Source organism: Ornithorhynchus anatinus, chromosome 7 (assembly GCF_004115215.2).
Source record: "Ornithorhynchus anatinus isolate Pmale09 chromosome 7, mOrnAna1.pri.v4, whole genome shotgun sequence".
Taxonomy (NCBI): Eukaryota; Metazoa; Chordata; class Mammalia; order Monotremata; family Ornithorhynchidae; genus Ornithorhynchus; species Ornithorhynchus anatinus.
The window spans coordinates 65,811,780-65,830,305 of NC_041734.1; the positions used below are offsets into that span (position 1 = coordinate 65,811,780).

Consider the following 18,526-nt stretch of genomic DNA (forward strand, 5'->3'; position numbering starts at 1 on the left):
TGGGGATTAAAAATGTGAGCCCCACGTGGGACAACCTGATCATCTTGTATCCCCCCAGCACTTAGAACAGTGCTTTGCACATAGTAAGCGCTTAACAAATACCGCCATCATCATTATTATTATGATTATTAGAACCCACATCCTCTAACTCCACTAGGCATGGTAGACACAATCCCTACCAAAAAGGAACTTACAGTCTAGAGGAAGACAGGCGACTTATATGGACATATGAGCTGTAGGGCTGGGGGAGGGTGACTATCAAGTGCTTAAATGGTACAGATCAAACTGCATAGGTGATACAGAAGGAACAGGGAATGAAGTAGAAGGAGGCTTAATCGGGGAAGGCTTCCCGAAGGAGATATGATTTTAGTAGGGCTTTGACAGTGGAGAGATGGTCTGTTGTCTTTGAAGGGGGTGGAAGTTCTAGGCCAGAGGGAGGACACGGGCAAGGGGTCGGCAGACAGATACATAAGGTCAAGATATAATGAGGATTGATGGTAGAGGAACCAAGTGTGTGGGCTGGGTTAGTAGGAGTTCATCAATCAATAGCAGTGATTGAGTAGTTACTGTGAGCAGAGCACTGTATTAAGCGCTTGGGAGAGAACAATACAACAGAGTTGGTAAACGCTGGCCACAAGGAGCTTACAGTCCAGGTTGGAGGGGTCCAGATGATTGAGTACTTTGAAGCTGATGGTAAGGATTTTCTGTGGATGGGGGGGTTCACTCAAAGCTCAGTTCTGGATCCCCTTGAAGAACCCATTCACTCCTTTGGCTTCATCTACCATTTCTACAAGTTTGATTCCTAAATCAACCTCTCCAGCTTAGAACTCTCTCCTCTGAAATCTTACATTTCCTCCTGCCTTCAGGATATCTCTACTTGGATGTCCCACCAACATCTCAATCTTAACATGTACAAAATGGAACTCCTCATTTTCCCACCCAAACCCTGCCCTCCTCTTATTTTTCCCATCACTGTAGAAAACACCACTATCCTCCTGTCTCACAAGCCCATAACCTTGACGTTGTCCTTGAACCATCTCTCTCATTCAACCCACACTATTCAAGCTGTCACCAAATCATGTCAATTTTACCTCACAACATTACTAAAGGTTACCCTTTCCTCTCCATCCAAACTGCTTACACTGATCCAGTCAGTCAATGGTATAATTACTTGACTACTGTTATCAGCTTCCTCACTAACCTCCCTGCCTCCTGTCCCTTCCCATTCCAGGCCTTACTACTCTCTGCTGCCCAAATCATTTTTCTGAACAAAAGTTCAGTTCACGTTTCTCTACTCCTCAGAAACCCTCGCATGGTTGCTTATAACAGTTTGCATCAAACAGAAACTCCTTACCATTGGCTTTAAAGCACTCAATCAGCTTGCCCTTCTTACCTTATCTCACCAATTTCCTATTACAACCCAGACTGCCTGCTTCACTCCTCCAATGCCAATCTACATTACACCTCAGTTTTGTCTTCTTCACAGCCACCCCCTTGCTCACATCCTCCCTCTGTCCTAGAACTCCCTCCCTATTCATAGGACAGGCCATCATCCTCCCCATCAATTATTAAAATGATTATCTCTTCCAAGAGGCCTTCCCCTACTAAGGCCTTCCCCTTCTGTGTCACTCTAGCACTTGGATTTGTACCCTTTAAGAACTCGGTATTCACCCCACCCTCAGCCCCAGATCATTTATGTACATATCCATAATTTATTTTAGTGTCTGTCTCCTCCTCCAGAATGTAAACTCCTGATGAATAGGGAACTTGTCTACCAACTCGATTGTATTGTACTCTCCCAAGTGCTTAGTATAATGCTCTGCACACTGAGTGCTCATTAAATACCCCTGATTGATTGGATGGCCAACCACTGGAAGTTCTTGTGGAGTGGAGAGACGTGGATTTAGCTTTTAATCTGGGCAGCAAAGTGAAGTAAGTAGTGGAGTGAGAAGGAAGCTGACACCCCAAGTCACTCCCTATCCCGGTCTCAGAGCCAGGCATGGGTAGTCTCTCCAGAAGCAGCATGCCCTAGTGGAAAGATCATGGGCCTGGGAGTCAGAGGACCTGAATTCTAATCCCAGCTTTGCCACTTGTCTGCTGTGTGATCTTGGACAAGTCACTTTGCTTCTCTGTGCCTCAGTTACCTCATCTGTAAAATGGGAATTAAGACTGTGAGCCCCATGAGGGACACAGACTATGTGCAACCTGATTAGCTTGTATCTACCCCTCTGTGTGTGTATTTATGTTTGTATCTACCCCTCTTTGTGTGTATTTATATAAGTATCTACCCCTCTAGTGCGCCTCTCTAGACTGTGAGCTCGCCTCTGGACTGTGAACTCATTGTGGGCAGGAATATGTCTGTTTTTATATTAGACTCTCTCAAGCACTTAGTACAGTGCTTTGACATAGTAAGTGCACAATAAATACGACTGAATGAATTAATTAATCTACCCCAGTGCTTAATACAGTGCATATAGTAAGTGCTTAACAAAGATCATTTTAAAAAAGCCCCAGCCTTACTGTCCATCACCCTGCACCTCTTCCACTTTTCCTTAGCTCCCACCTCTCTCACCACTCACACATGTCAGTCAGTCAGTTGTATTTATTGAGTATTTACTGTTTGTAGAATGTAATAAGCACTCTGGAGGGTACAATATAACAGACACATTCCCTGCCCACGGTGAGTTTACAGTCTAGAGGAGGGGGACAGACATGAATAGATGGATCACAGGCGCAGTTATGCTAAACCTCCCACTCTTGTGTTCCAGGCACTCCAGGTGGCTCGTCAATTCCTGCTCCAACAGGCAACCGGACTGAATTCACCAGGGGGCAATGAGGCCAAGCAATCAGCTGTACAGGTAAGGGGCTGCAGGGGTGGAGGGAGACCTTAGGCTGGTGATTCTCCTCTCAGCAGAGAGATAGAGATGGATCAGCAAGCAGCATTGCCCGAGAGGCTCTTCCTATCCATGGGTTTCTAGGAGGAAAGTTTGGGTCTGGGGCCTGGCCTTGGCTCTCGCCATCCAATCCATCAGCCCCAGTCTCACCTGCTTTTGGCCTCAGTCTGCCCTTTGCTCAGGATTGGGCCCTACCTGCCTGTCTCCCAACCCCCTTCTGTCCCTCCCCGGCTCTGCACATCTGACTGGCCAGAGCCTGGGAGCTTTGAAGGGAGGGTGGTGGAAGAAAGATGTTGGGAAGAGAGGAGGAGGAGATGGTCAGAGTGAGGGAGTCCAGCCTTTTTATGTCACAAAGAACTTGGGCAACTTGCAGGTGTGAGTTAAGGTCAATCAGGCATCTCCTTTCTCCCCATATCTCTCCCTCCTTCTCCTCCCCTTCTTTAATCAGTCCACCAACGGCATTTATTGAGCATTTACGGGGCAGGGGAGCAGGGGGCATGCAGAATACTGTACTAAGGACTTGGGAGAGTACAATATTGTTGTGCTAGTATGCATGATCCCTGCCCTAAAGGAACTTACAGACTGAGGGGGAAATTTCCTTCCCTCCCCTTGCCCTTCTCTCTCCCCCTTTCTCTCTTCTCCCTTTCTTCCTTCCTCCCCTCCATCCCCCCTTCCTTCTCCCTCTGTTTCTTCCCCCTCCTCCTCTTTCCCTTTCTCTACTCTCCCCTTTCCACTTTTCCTTCCCTTTCCTCCCCTTACCCCCTTTCCTCTCCACCCTCCAGCCTTCTCTTCTCTTCCCTCTCTCCTCCCCTGCCCCCTGCCCTCTTCCCCCACCCCTTGGCCCTCCCCTCTCCTCTTGGGCTGCTGGGGGAGGTTCAGAATGAATGAGGGATTAAGCACTGCAGCAGTGAGGCGGGCAGCTTTGAAAGGAAGTTTATCTATCGAAGGGAGGAAGGGAGGAGGGTGAGAGTGATTTTGAGCAGGCCAGCAGGCATCTGGGAGGGGGGGTGGAAGGCGGGGTGGGGGAGGGGACAGGGCAAAACTGTATGTATTGATCATTTATCTGAGTTTTTTCCAAAATCCCAAATAAAATTTGAACTTTTAAAATGCTTCCAAAGGAACTGGAGCTGGGGTGGGGGAAAGTCAAGGCCAGAGGATCCTGGGGGAATTGGAGGAAGGTGACTAGGGAGGGATTCTGGCCCCTGTGATGGTCCAAAGAAGAGTGGGAGCGAGAGGAGGATATCCTGGTGGGGGGGTAACTCTTCCAAAGCTGGAAATGCAACTTGTTGGGCAAATGAAGAAAACTGGGGGGCAAAGGGATGAGGCAGCCAACTCTTGTGATATTCCCCCACCTGGTTCTCTGGAGAGGTTAGGGCTAGTTGAGAGAGTTCTTCACTGGCCCACTGACTAATCAGCGTGTTCTGAAGATCACCCACAGGGCAGGCCACTTTGCAGGGGCTCAGACTGCTGAGAAATTAGAGGAATTAGAGCAGCCAGGCTCCTGGAAAGCGGGTTTTCCCTTGTACTCTTATCCTCAGTTTCTCTTCCTTTTCCTGCAAGGTTGCCTGTACTGGGTCTGCAATACAAGGGGGCTGAATGTCCCTGCTTCTGGATTAGGAAGGAGGAGGACTGTTGGAGGAGGAGGAGGAGGAGAATGCAGAGAAGCACACTTAGCCTGCCCCTTCAGCCTAAATTTGGGATGGGAAGGGCCCTGGGACGGGAGAGAGGCAGGATGGAGCAAAGCAGGGGCTGGAGAGAAGCAGGAGGGAGCAGAGCAGGGCCCTGAGATAGGCAGGAGGGAGCAAAGGCCAGTGAAGGGAAGGAGCTGGAGCTGGGTGAAAGGTGGCGGGAGGGGGCGTGGGTAACGGGGAGGGGAGAGGGCTGAAGCCAACTGCGGGAAATTGCTTTTCTTTTGAGCGTGGCAAACTGAGGGCGTGAGGGGGAAGGGGGAGAAGGGGGAGGGGCACTCGAGCGGAAAAGTGTATTTTGTTGATTTGAAACTTGAGTGAAATGGGTAATGAAGACAGATCGATGCTGGACCGTTTCCGGCCGCTCGCTCCGGCAGGACGCCCGCCCCGCTGCTCCCGCGCTGAGATTTGCCACTTCAACCTGCTCCTTCCCCTCCCGCTCCGCCCTCTCTCTTCTCCCCACAACCCCACTGGCCTCTGTTGAAGGCAAGTGCTACCCTCATTGGCTACCCTGAGGCCCAAGCACTGCCCTCATTGGCTACCCTGGCTCGCAGAGGAGTGGCCTGTGGGTCCCATTGCATCTCACACTCAGCCTCTAGGCTTTAAAGTTAGTTGGGTTTCCAAATTTAGCAAAAAGTTTCCCCTCTTCCCTCCTCAGGTCCTGGCCCCACCTCAGGGAGTGGATGGAGTTGCCAAGTCTGGCCTAGAAGGAGCCCTGAATTGTCCAACCTCCCACCGGGAAGAAGCTGGGTGTCCTGATCCCTGGGCTTGCTCCCCTCCCACCCTCAGACCCTCCAGCTTCCCTCTGCTGCCCAGCCCACTGCCCATCCCACCTGAAGTCCAGTCGCTCTTGTCCTACACTCAGTGAAGGTAGAAAGCAGACAGTCCTATCTCTCCTCAGCCTTCTCCCTCCTCCTCCAGTCTTAGACTCTGGTTTCCTCAGAGGCTTTCAGGATTTGAGGGACCTCTCAGTCCCCCGTGCCCCCTAGCAAGCCTATGGGAACAACCTTAAATCCACATTGGAACTTTGGCTCTTGCCCACATTGGAGGAGAGTCCATGACCCCGTGACCCTCCAGTCCTCCCTTTCTTCTCTTCTCTGGAAACTCTAGCTCTTTCCTCTGGGCCTACACAGTCTAGGGATTCCCCCCCATCCCCCACCCCTTTTATAGTCTGCCCGCCCCCAGGGTCTGTCTCGCTAACAGCCCAGGACAGGGCAGGGTGGGGCTCTTCTGGGCTCCTCATTCTTGGGGCAGAACGGGGCTAGGCTGGGCTGGGCCGGGTTGGCTACTAAGTATTTTTGCGGCATGGCAGTCAGCCAGATGGTGAATCACCAACTTTGTGGAACTGATTATCTGGTGGACTTCCGTTCTGACACATCTCTGGCTTGGAAAGGAGCCACCGTCAGGGCGGGCCCAAACGGGAGAGGCGGGAAAGGTTGGGGGAGACGGAGCGGGCCGTCTGCGGGATGATGGAGTCCCGAGCCAGCCAGAAACCAGAGCTCAGGAAGCTGACCACAAGAGATCAGGTTGGGATTCTGCCATCATCCAACCCAGCTCGCCTTCCAGGCAGCATCCCAGTGCCAGCCGTGCCAGGATGACCTCTTCCAGACCCATCCTTCCTGACATCCAATCTGTCGGCCCAGTTCGACTTTTCCCCCTCCCAGGAGGAGGCTGCTGGTGGACGCCACGGAGTGGGAGGGGCTATGTTCACAGTACTTCAAAGCTGGGAGGGCCATCAGAGGCATGAGACCCATAACCTCTTTTGCTCACCCAATCTGGAGCCTCCCACCCCTCTCTGTCAGAAAATTCTTCCCTCTGTCTCACTGAAATCCCTCCTGCTGCAGCAGAAGCTCATTTTCTCTGTTCCTGATCTCTCTGCTCTTTCTCTGATGACCCTTTGGCAACTCAAAGACCCACGGTGAATTTCCGCTCTGACTTAGGGCCTCCTGGGTGTTGGCCAACTTCTTTTTCATGGCCCGCCTCTGACTCCTTCCTTTCTTTGCCTGAACTCAGCACCTTTCCACCCACCTTCTCCTTTGAGCCTTAGAACAGTCCTGGAAGGCAGGGAGGGGTAGGAATGATTCTTCACCTTGTGCGGTTGGGGAAAGGGAAACTCATAGAGGTTAAAGGATTTGCCCAAGGTCACACAGTGGTTCAGCGGCAGGATCAGAATCAGAAGAGAGTTCCTGATTCCTAGCCCAGGATTCTGTTCAAGAATCTGCTTTGATTGTTTGAGCATTTGCCTGGGGACAGGAGCTAAGAAGACTAGGGTCTGATTGATCATGGTCTGCCCCTCAGGAAGGGAGAGAGAAAGAGAGAGACTCCCAGAATCCTCTGGAGTTTGAGGCCCAACTTTAGCAGCCATGAGCCTTCAACCAGTTTCCTGGGGAAGTGCTCTTTGTGATTTAAAAAAAATGGTATTTGTAAAGCACTTACTATGCACAAGTATGACTATGTTCATTCATTCATTCAATCGTATTTATTGAATGCTTACTGTGTGCAGAGCACTTTATTAAGTGCCTGGAAAGTACAATACAGCAATAGAGACAATCCCAGCCCATAACAGGCCTCATTCTGTCTCCTGTCCTCTGCTCTTCCAACCTGCCTCAGCAGGGCCCCAGGGGGTAGGGAGAAGGATGAGGGTGGGGAAACTGAGGTCCAGGGAGAAGGGAGGCCTGGTGGTGACCGCATGACTAGGCTGAAACGAGTCAACAGAAGGGACTGATGACCCCATAGTCCCCCTAGACTTGCCTCTATGGAAAGAGTGGGTGGGTAGGGATAGGGGCCGGGGGAAAGGCCCTTCAGGGCCTTCACCAATTTCTTATGACCACCTCAGCAGTTTGCAGGCTTGACCCCTCACTCCCCCTGGCCTTTCCCCCTCTTACCTGAGGGAAATGGATGACAAAGTGGGAGAGCGGAGCCTCTCCCAAATCACCACGAGGTCCCAAATTCAGGGACAGTTCTCTTTCTTGCACCTACAGATCTGAGGGGAACAGAGGTTGCATTGCTCTTGGACAATCAACTTCATTTCTCTATATGCCTCAGTAACCTCATCTGTAAAACAGGAATTAAATGCTGCTCTCCCTTCCCCTTAAACCGAGAGCCCCATGTGGGACAGGGACTGTGTCCAACCTGATCATCTCATATCTACCCCAATGCTTAGTTCAGTGCTTGGTACATAATAAGCACTTAACAAATGGCATATTTATTGTTATTACTTGTGTTGTTGTTTGTGGTATTTGTTAAGTATTTAAAATGTGCCAGGCACTGTACTAAGCGCTGGGGTAGATACAAGTTAATCAGGTTGGACACAGTGTCTGTCCTACATGGGGTTCACAGGCTTAATCCCCATTTAACAGATGAGGTAACTGAGGCACAGAAGGGTGAAGTGGCTTGCTCAAGGTCATACAGCAGACTAATGGAAGAACTGGGTTTAGAACCCAGATCCTCTCATTCTCAAGCCTGAGCTCTGGGGACTGAAGGAGTGTATTCTTGTGTGAGTACTTGTACGTATCAGTGTGTTATCTTGTGGGCATGTGGCTGTTTGTGCTTCTGCACCCGTGAGTGTGGATGTGTTAGAGGGAAGAGTAAAAGATGGCTGTACCTTCATCACAGAAAGCAAGAAAATTCTGCAGAGATGCATCTCTTTCCCTACCAATCAGTAGAAAAGCAGCATAGCCTAATGAATAGAGCACGGGCCTGGGAGTCAGAAAGACCTGGGTTCTAATCCCAGCTCTACCACTTGTCTGCTATGTGATCTGGGCAAGTTACTTAACTTCTCTGTGCCTCAGTTACCTCACGTGCAAAATGGGGATTAAGACTGTGAGCCCCGGGCAGGACATGGACTGAATCCAACCTGAAGAGCTTGTATCTATTCCAGTGTCTGGAACATAGTAAGTGCTTAACAGATACCATTAAAAAATCACTCCAGCAGTGGTATTCACTGAGCACCTACTGAGTGTAAACCACTGGACTGAGTGTTGGGGAAAGGGCAACAGAAGCAAGATGCCGGGTGTCTGCCCTCAAGAACCTCATAGTCTCATGGAGGAGTTAGGAAAAAATGATGTACAATAATGTGAGCAGGGAGGAAGAACAAGCCTATGACAGGAAGTGACTCAACTATATCAGAATGAAATAGCTAAATAAATAATTGAGTAGTCAAATGAAAGTGCAAATGAAAATACGCACAGGTACATTATTGCTGAACATGGGAATTTTTTTAAAAAAAAGAAGTTCTAAGGGTGGATGTGGAGCTAGTGCGACCAAGAGATAAGGTGAATTATGGGGGAAAATCTCCCTGAAGGAAGTGAATGATGATGGAGAAAACTGAGGTCTGGGCAAGAATGTGGCCTATATGAATAAGAATGGTCACTGATGTGTTTGTATGAATGGGTGTGCACAGGTGTGTTTTTGTGGTTGGATACACATGTACCTGTGTGTGCTGGGCTTGTATGAGTGGCAGTCATCAGTGTGTCAATTTGTGTGTATGAGCTGACTGCTAGAACAGGGCAGTCAACTCTACTCTGGTCTTCTAAGCATTCCCAATCAGCAGAAGCATCACCTCATTGGATGATGATGAGATTGTGTATACTGGCTCTTGTGTGCAAGTAGGGCCCAGTCATGTGTGTGCATATAAATCTAGGCACACTGAGCACGATGCCCTATATAGGTGTGATTTTACAGGATACCCAAACAGTGGCAATGTGATAAACAGGACTGTAAACCGTAAGTTCATTGTGGGCAGGCAATGTGTCTGTTTATTGTTGTATTGTACTCTCCCAAGAGCTTAATACAGTGCTCTGCACACAGAGAGTGCTCAATAAATACAACTGCTTGAATGAATGAATGAATGAAAGCAGAGTGATTAGAACAAGCAATAAGCACTGTGGGCTAGGACTCAGGACTGGGAATCAGGTAATCTGGGTTGTAAACCCAGCTCTGCCACTTGCCTGCTGTGTGACTTTGGAAAAATCACTGAACTTCTCTGTGTCTCGCTTTCCTCATCTGAAAAAGGGGCTTCAATATATGTTCAATATGTTGTGTTCTCCCTCCCCCTTAGATTGTGAGCCCCATGTGGGACAGGAACTGGGTCTGACCTGATTATCTTGTATTTTCCCTGGCAGAGCTTGAAACATAGTAAGTGCTGAACGAATACTTTTATTATATTGTCATTATCATTATTATTTTTGTTGTGTAGTTATTAAAAAAAAACAGGGAAGCAAAGGCACAATCAAACCAAGAGAGCAAGACACTGCTGGTAGAACCATACAAGAACTACACCAGCCTGGAGGGCAGCAACTAGAAGAGAGGTTGCTCTCTTTAAAAGCAGATGCTTTGTGAAAATCAGGGTATCTAGTGACAGGCTGCATCTGGGATAAACACATCATCAAATGCATCTCACATGCACAAAAGACACACAAAGAGGTGTATTCGTTTAGTCGTATTTATTGAGCACTTACTGTGTGCAGAGCACTGTACTAAGCGCTTGGGAGAGTAAGATATAACAATAAACAGACACTTTGCCTACCCAGAACGAGTTTACAATCTAGAGGGAGTTTACAGTCTAGAGGGTGTAAACTCCTTGAGGACAGGGATCGCATCTCCCAAATGAATCATCCTTTCCAAGTGCTTAGCTCAGTGGTCTGCACACAGTAAGTGCTCCTTTGTCTCAGACTTTTCGCCACACCTGCTGCCCAGAGGGGTCTCTCCCAATCAGCAGTGCCACCTTCCAGCCCCTTCCAGGATTGTGCTGTGTGGGAGTTGTCTGGGGCGGGGTGGGGCTGGGTAGGGGCAGGGACAGGGCAGGGGCAGGGGCAGGGGCAGGGGCTGGGACTGACTGTGGACTGCCCCACAGGTGCCGGTGTCCGTGGCCATGGTGTCTCCTCAGATGATCACTCCCCAGCAGATGCAACAGATCCTCTCCCCACCCCAACTTCAGGCCCTGTTGCAGCAACAGCAGGCAATTATGCTCCAGCAGGTGAGCAGACTCCTACCTACCCTCTCATCCCCCATCCAGCCCCCACCTCCAGCTCCTCCTCCCTCTCCTAAACCCACTCCCTCTCTCCATGGCCCCCCCCAGACCTCAGCCTTCAGCTGGCCAGCGGGTAGCAGAACCCCCTCTCTGGCTCTTTTCGGTCGCCCAAAGGGGAAGCAGCATGGCCTAATGGATAGAGCATGGGCCTGGGAATCAGAATACCTGGTTCTGATCCCAACTCCACACTTGTCCACTGTGTGACCTTGAGCAAGTCACTTCATTTCTCTGTGCCTCAGTTACCTCACCTGTAAAATGGGGATTAAGATTGTGAGCCCCATGTGGGAAATGGACTGTGTCCAACCTGATTACTTTGTATCTTTGTCCCTTGTAGAAAAAACATCAAGAGACTGAGGAACAGTTTGGATAAATTCATGGATGATAGACCCATAGCAAGGAAAGTTAGGAATGTCAGCACTTAGTACAGTGTCTGGCACATAGCAAGTGCTTAACAAATACTATTTTTAATAAAAGCTCCTGGGATGCTATGAAAATAATGAGGTTCAGGATCCGCAAGCCACCACAGGTCCCTTGATGGGAGGAGATAGAGTGGGGAGGAGCATGCAGGAGTACAGCCCTCCTCAGTATAGACTTTTGCCTTGCTATATTGTTCTCTCCCAAGAGACTCGTATAGTGCTCTGCACACGGTAAGAGCTCCATAAATACAGTTGACTGATGGATCTTGTGTCTCTTCCTAAGAGAGCAAAGCACAGATGTCCTCTGACCCACTTTCCAGTGACCCATCCTTGGAGGGAGGAGTGGGGGCCGCCTGGGGGCCTTATAAGGTGTCCACTGGTGGCATTTGGTGACATAGGTTGGGCACACAGCCAATGTAATGACAAGGACACCATCAATTTGCCCAAATTCATCCGAGTCCACCCGAACCTACAGGCTTTTTTCTGGGGGACCCTGGGGGACCACAGCTCCCCAACTCCCAAGCTGCTATATTTCCCTCCCAGTTCCCCAGAAACCTGGCACTGCTTCCAAGCCAGGGGCAGAGAGAGGCTGGACCACAAACATACAAATGCTGAGCAGAAAGTCATCCACTGCCATATCTGTGCCGGACTCCTAAAGGGACAACTGAAAACTGGACTGTCTGGCATACACTGGACAAATGATCGCCCTAGGACCATCTCAAGGCCATTCCCCTCCCTTACACAGCTGGCAGAAAGTCATGACGATATCAAAATGTGGCCTAAGCTGTTCTTCCGAGCTGGGGGCAGGGTCCACCCAGCTCTGGGAGTGTCCGCAAAGGTGGTCAGAGGACCAGCTTGCTGGCTGGCCAGCTGTAGAACAGCTCCACTCTTTTGGGGAAGAGCAGCTGGCTTTCCCACCTACTAAACCGTCATGGGTAGGGTAACTATTTAAACCCTCTCAAGTCCGCTGACATTCCTAACTTTCCTTGCCAGGGGTCTATCGTCCATGAATTTATCCAAAGTGTTCCTCAGTCTCTTGATGTTTTTTCTACAAGGGACAGAAGGCATTCCTTTGGGCTTTCTCTTTCAGGCTATAGGGCCCCTGGCCCCTCTCCTACCCCTTAACTTGGCTTTTAACTTCAGAAACCAGGCCCTGGCTCGAGCATATCCTTCCTTCCCCCTTCTTCCTGAGATGAGAAGATGAATCAGAATAAAGGAAGAAACTGGGGATCCTGGATCCTAGAGTCTCTCCCTCTTGGCCTCCTCCCCTCCTTACCCTTTCCTCTTCTGTCTCTCCCCCTTCACTCTCCCATTCTACTTTTCCCCTTCTCCTCCTCCTCTCTTTCCTTCTCGTTCCGTCCCTCTCTGTCTCCTTCTTCCTAGGTTTGGTTGCCCGGCTCAGGGTGGGGACGGGGTGGGGGTGGAGGGGCAGGCCTGAGGTGGTGGCTCTTACCCCTAACTCTCCCCTAACTCTCCTCTCTCACTTTCCCCTTGCAGCTGCAGGAATATTACAAGAAGCAGCAAGAGCAGCTGCACCTGCAGCTCCTCACCCAGCAGCAAGCAGGGAAGCAGCAACCCAAAGAGGTGGGACCCCCTGGGGAGAGGGAAGTGCAGGAGTGGGATAGATCCTTAAAGGTGGGGAAGAGGAAACTGAGGGAGCGGGGTAGAGCCTCAAAGGTGGGGGAGAGGGAGGAAAGGAAAAAGCTGGTGAAGGGAGAGTGAGAGGGGCAATAGAGAGTCAGGGAGGAGAAAGGGAAAGGATTTAGCCCCTCTTCCACCTGGCCACAACATTTCTTCCTACCAGACCATGCAGGACCGTCATTTCCTGTGGCAGCTACAAGTGCCAGCTCTGTGCCCGTGTGCCCATGGTTGTTTTCAGCACTAGGGTTGAGCCACAGTTTTCATTCCCAGCTGCCAGGGTGGATGTCTAGCCCTGCCCTGCTCAGCCCTCTGACAAGACTCAAGAACCAGTGAGTAGGGCTGAAAAGACCCCAAATCTGACTCGCTCACCCTTGAGGCTTGCCTAGAGCCCCCCCCAGCCCAGCCTCATTGGGGTTCCCCTCCTCCTCAAAACCTCCCTCCATTTTCCTCCTGCCCCCCCTTCAGCCAGTTGGCTCAGAGACTGTGGGCAGGGACCCAGTGGGTGGTAGTGAGCAGCGGCAGTGAGCCTAGGGCAATCACAGCAGCTTTAGCCTGCCACAACTGGCCCTTCCGGGTGGTTCTGGACAGTTTCTGAGCCCACCAGCTGTTGGACCTCTGGACTCACTGGAATCTCCCATCCCTGGCTCAGGGAGGCCAGGTTAGCTGTAACTGACCATGCACCTAGATTGGGGATAGACAGACAGACAGAGAAACTCCTCACCCAGTCAAGTGTGTGAGGGCAAGCTGGTATTGGTAGGGGATTCTACTTTGGCATCCCACTCTTAGGTTCAATTACATTAAATAGGGAAGAGGGGGCTTGTGTGTGCAAGTGTGCACATGCACAGAAGTGTGTAATTGAGAGTATTCATTGTGAAAGTTTGAAACCGCATCTCTAGGAGTGGAAGTATGGCTGAACATGGTTGGTGCTCTAGACTGAAAGCTCATTGTGGGCAAAGATTGTGTCATATTAATATTAATAATAATAATAATAATTGCAGTACTTGTTAAGCACTTATTAGGCACCAAGCAATGTTAGAAGCATGGGAGAAGATATAAGCCAGTCAGGTTGGACACAGTCCCTGTCCCACGTGTGGCTCACATTCTTAATCTCATTTTACAAATGAGGGAACTGAAGCCCAGAGAAGTTAAATGAGTTGCTCAAGGTTACACAGCAGACATGTATATTATATTGTACTCTCTCAAGCACTTAGTACAGTGCTCTGCACACAGTAAGCGCTCCGTAAATCTGCTTGAGTGACTGCCGATTAAGTGAGAGGGTGTGTGTTGGCGTATAATCAGTTTGTGCCGTCTACGTGTCTGTATGTAAGGAGGGGGATGTGTGACGTTTGGGGGTTCTGGCTGTAGGTAAGAGGTGTGGGTGTGTGGGTGGGTCTGTCTGTCTTTGTGGGTGTGCTCATGTGCCTGTCTATTTCTGGGTTTATGTGGCCGTGCTTCATGCTGTGTAGGTGTGTGTCTGTGACTGACTCTGTGTGTCTACTTCTGACGGTGTGGTGATGGTGTATCTGCCGGGGTGTTTCCGAGCCTGGTTGTGGGGAAGGGGGCAGAACCTGCCTCTGGGTGTGGGATGGGAGCCTGGGAGGAAGTCTGTGGAGGTGTTCCTGAGCCAGGTTGTGGGGTACCTCTGGGTTGGCGATGATTCTGGCTTTGGATGTGAATGGGTTTGTGTCTGTAGAAGCAGCATGGTCTAGTGGATAGAGCATGGGCCTGGGAGTCAGAAGGACCTGGGTTCTAATCCCGGCTCCACCACTTGTCTGCTGTGTGACCTTGGGCAAGTCACTTCACTTAAATCAAATTAAGTCTAATCAAATTAAATCAAATTAAGTCTAATCAAATCGATTAGACTGTAAGCCCGTCAAACGGCAGGGACTGTCTCTGTTACCGACTTGTTCATTCCAAGCGCTTAGTACAGTGCTCTGCACATAGTAAGCGCTCAATAAATACTATTGAATGAAATACTATTGAATGAACTTCACTTCTCTGTGCCCCAGTTCCCTCATCTGAAAAATGGGGATTAAGACTATGAGCCCCATGTGGGACAGGGACTGTGGCCAACCCGCTTTGCTTGTATCCACCCTAGCATTTAGTACAGTGCATGGAACACAGTAAGCACTCAAATACCACAGTTATTATCATTATTATTATTTTAAGCCCCTCACACCTGCTCACTGCACCTCCTCTACCTCCTTCTCTCAATTAGGTCTCTTCTGGGGCCTTTCCCTCTGCCCTGGGGGCTTAGAAATCAGCCCCCCCCCCACACCAGAATTTTGTCCTTGGTGAACATGTAAGGTGGGGACAGAGAAGGGAGCCAAGAATAGGCAGGAGAGCCAGACTCCCCACACTTCCCCTACTCCGACACCCCCACACAAAAGAGAGGAGGCTGCTATCTGGGCTAGGCAGCAGAGTAAGCAATAAAAGCCCCTCAGGTATTGGACTGGCTTGGTCCCAACTATCCTGAGTTGAAGTCCCTCTGCGTTCAGATCGGTCCAGACTCATCCCAGGGCCCTGGTGTTCCACGCCACACCCTCCCTCACAATCCCTTTGCAAACCAGATTTGGGCTGGGGGAGACAGGTGCTTGCTGCACTTAGTGGTTTCCCCACTTTGCCATAGGAATCTGGGATTTACATGCCGTGTGACCTTGGGCAAGTCACTTAACTTATCTGTGCCTCAGTTTCCTCCTCTATAAATGGGGACTCAGGGATAGAGCATGAGCCTAGGAGTCAGAAGGTCAAGGGTTCTAATCCCGGCTCCCCAACTTGTCTGCTGTGTGACCTTGGGCATGCTACGTCACTTCTCTGTGCCTCAATTACCTCATCTGCAAAATGGGGGTGGATAATGTGAGCCCTGTGTGGGACAGAGACCATGTCCAACTTGATTTGCTGTATCCAACCCAGCGCTTAGTATAGTGCCTGGCACATAGCATTTAACAAATACCATAATTATTATTATTATATTATTATTATTCCTCCAAGTGCCATAGTGCTCTGCACATAGTAAATACCATCTATTAACCGATTGCCAAAAGCCCTCAAGCAGTTTCAGTCAAAGCAACCCGCCGCCCCTTGAAATACAGCCCAAGTCCTCCCTGTGCTGGCTGGGCTCCAGCTGGTTTGGATGCCAGGGTGCTGGAGTCTGGGTCTGGTGGGCTAGGGCGGGGGCACCAGGCTGGAAGAATGGAGCCCACTCAGGGCCCAGAGGGGAGGGGAGATTCAGTGTCAGCACTTCCTGCATCCCCGGGGGTCATGGATGGCATTGGGGGATGCTGGGGGAAATGGGGAGAGGGGAATTGTCGTTTGTCCCCAGAGAGCCAGCTCAGGGGCGTACTACAGCCAGGCCACGGTGGCACCCAGAGCTTGATGGACCCATCGATCATCATGATAGGCAGGGGCGGGGGGCTCCCCGGAAAGGGGCCCGCTCAGCCGCAACGAATGGAGCCAGACGGCAGCCCCCAGGGCAAGGGGGTGGGGAGGGTTGGGGAAGAAGGCTGGGGGGGGGGTTGGGAAAGGAGTCAGGGGCCTCGGCTCAGGAGGGCTCCAAAGGCTGGGGTGGCGACTGGCCGACCCAGGGGCCTGGGGGAGATCTGGGTGAGCCAGGTGCTGGGGCCCCGGGGCCCTTCTGCCTCCCATTCCTAGGCTCTAGGGACCAAACAGCTGGCCTTCCAGCAGCAGCTCCTCCAGATGCAACAGCTGCAGCAGCAGCACCTGCTCAGTCTGCAGAGGCAGGGGTTGGTGGGTCTGCAGCCCGGACAGGCCAGCGGCCCCCTCCAGACCCTCCCACAAGGTAACGGGGAGAGGGGGTCCGGGGTGGGGATCAAGGCAGGGATCGGGGTTGGGGGGTCTGGGCTGAGTTGGGATGGGGATCAGGGCTGGGGTCTGGACCGGTGCAGGGATCAGGGCTGGACGGAGAGGAAAGAACTGTTGCCGAATTGTACGTTCCAAGCGCTTAGTACAGTGCTCTGCCCACATAGTACTACTACTAATAAATTATTATATTCAATAAATACTATTGAATAAATGAAAGAAGCCATTTTCTCCAGTGACTGGAGGACTCGGTCCCTTGGGGAGTGAGGGGCCAAGGGACTAACGTGGATAGGGGGTCTCCAGCCTTGAAGGCTAGGCTGCCCCGGGGCCCGGGGCACCCCCAAAACGGGTCGGGGAATCCCAGATGGGGGAGGATCGTGGTCAGAGGTGGTCCCGGCCTGTCGGAAGAGGTGTGGTTGGGGGGAGGGGGGGCGGATGCCGCGACGTGGGAAGAGGCCTGGTTGGGGGTGGTCCGAAACAGGAGGAGGTGAGGTTGCGGGTGGTCCCGGGCCAGGGGAGGAGGTGTGGCTGTGGGTCTCGGTGGAGAGGCCCGGGGGATAGCAGGGTCCGGGGTCTGTCTGCTCTGTACTTGCCGCAGCTGTGTGCCCCTCGGATTTGCCGCAGCTGTGGAAGGGGGACGGGGCGGCCCCAGCCACCGAGGACGGCATCAAACAGGAGGGGCTGGACCTCACCGGTCCCGCCGCCGCCACAGCCCCCAACGCTACCTCGTTCGCCCCTGCCAAGGTCTCGCCCCCCCTCTCCCATCACGCCCTGCCCAATGGTCAGGGCCCCACGCCCACACCCCGCAGAGACAGGTACCGGGGGCCACCCGGGGCGCGGGGCGGGGGCAGCCCTGGCCAGGGGAGGCCGGGGAAGAGGGACCGGTGAGCCCCCTCCTCTGCCCGTGCCTCCCCCCTCCCTCCCCGGGACCCTGCCCCAGCACAGATTTAGCCCCTCGGAGGCACAGAGTCTCTGGCGGGGCCCTGGGGGAGCAGGGCCCTGGGCTCTCCTGGGCCGAGAAGTCCAGGAGGGAGAGGGGAGGAGGAGAAGGGGACGGTGGGGAAGAGGAGGAGGAGGAGGAGGAGGAGGAGGAGGGCCAGGGCTGGGGCAGGGAGGGGGCTGGCCCATCGGCGGCGGTCCCCTGTGAAAGGACTCGTTTAGTGCAGTGCGCGGGGCTGTGCCAGCTGGCTCTGTGTGTACACTGATGCCCTCTCCCCGTGTCCCGCAGCTCCTCCCACGAGGAGAACCCCGGCTCCCATCCGCTCTATGGGCACGGGGAGTGCAAGTGGCCTGGCTGTGAGATCCTCTGTGAAGACCTCTCCCAGTTCGTCAAGTAAGTACTAGCCCCCGCCGCCCAATACATACTCATTGCCCTCCCCCGTTACCACTCCAAACCCCTCCTCCACCGCCTCTTCTCTGCCCTCCCTTTCTCTCTCATCCCCTGTCCTACTTAGAGAAGCAGCGTGACTTAGTGGAAAGAGCACGGGCTTGGGAGTCAGAAGTCGTGGGTTCTAATTCCGGCTCTGCCACTTATCAGCTGTGTGACTTTGGGCAAGTCATTTAACTTCTCTGTGCCTTAGTCACCTCATCTAGCAAAAGGGGATTAAGACTGGGAGCCCTACGTGAGACGACCTGATTACCTTGTACCTACCCCAGCGCTTAGAACAGTGCTTAAAACATAGTAACCACTTAAATATCATAATTATTAGTATTATTACTCTCCCACTCTCCCATTCTCCCCCTGAGCCTGCTCGAAGGAGATGGGAGGACCTTGGGAATGGGACAGGGGAAGCAACAGAGAAGCTGGGGGTCCTGTTCTGGCCCCTGGCCCCACCAGCTAAGGAGCAGGAGGAGAGAAAAATGAGCAACGGGCCCAGGGGAAGTGGCCAGTGCCCAGGCGGGTGGTCAGTGCCAGGGGGCTAGTCAATGCCAGGCAGCCGGGCGGGTGGGCTGTAGTAGGATCTGACACTGACTGATTAACTCCACGTCTGCCATCCTCATGCAGCCAGTGCAGGGTCAGACAAATTGTTTTCACGC

General features: G+C 52.0%; 1 protein-coding gene across 3 annotated transcripts in view; it reads left to right on the plus strand.

Annotated features, from left to right (window-relative positions):
* Positions 1–18,526, plus strand: part of FOXP4 (forkhead box P4) — a 70,846-nt gene that overhangs the window by 37,502 nt on the left and 14,818 nt on the right. For all 3 annotated transcript variants that reach the window (XM_029069176.2, XM_029069177.2, XM_029069178.2), the window contains exons 3-8: positions 2,769–2,858; positions 10,437–10,559; positions 12,527–12,613; positions 16,322–16,469; positions 17,088–17,304; positions 17,718–17,822. In XM_029069176.2, coding sequence (XP_028925009.1) covers positions 2,769–2,858; positions 10,437–10,559; positions 12,527–12,613; positions 16,322–16,469; positions 17,088–17,304; positions 17,718–17,822 — 770 coding nt within the window. The remainder of the gene's footprint in view (positions 1–2,768; positions 2,859–10,436; positions 10,560–12,526; positions 12,614–16,321; positions 16,470–17,087; positions 17,305–17,717; positions 17,823–18,526) is intronic.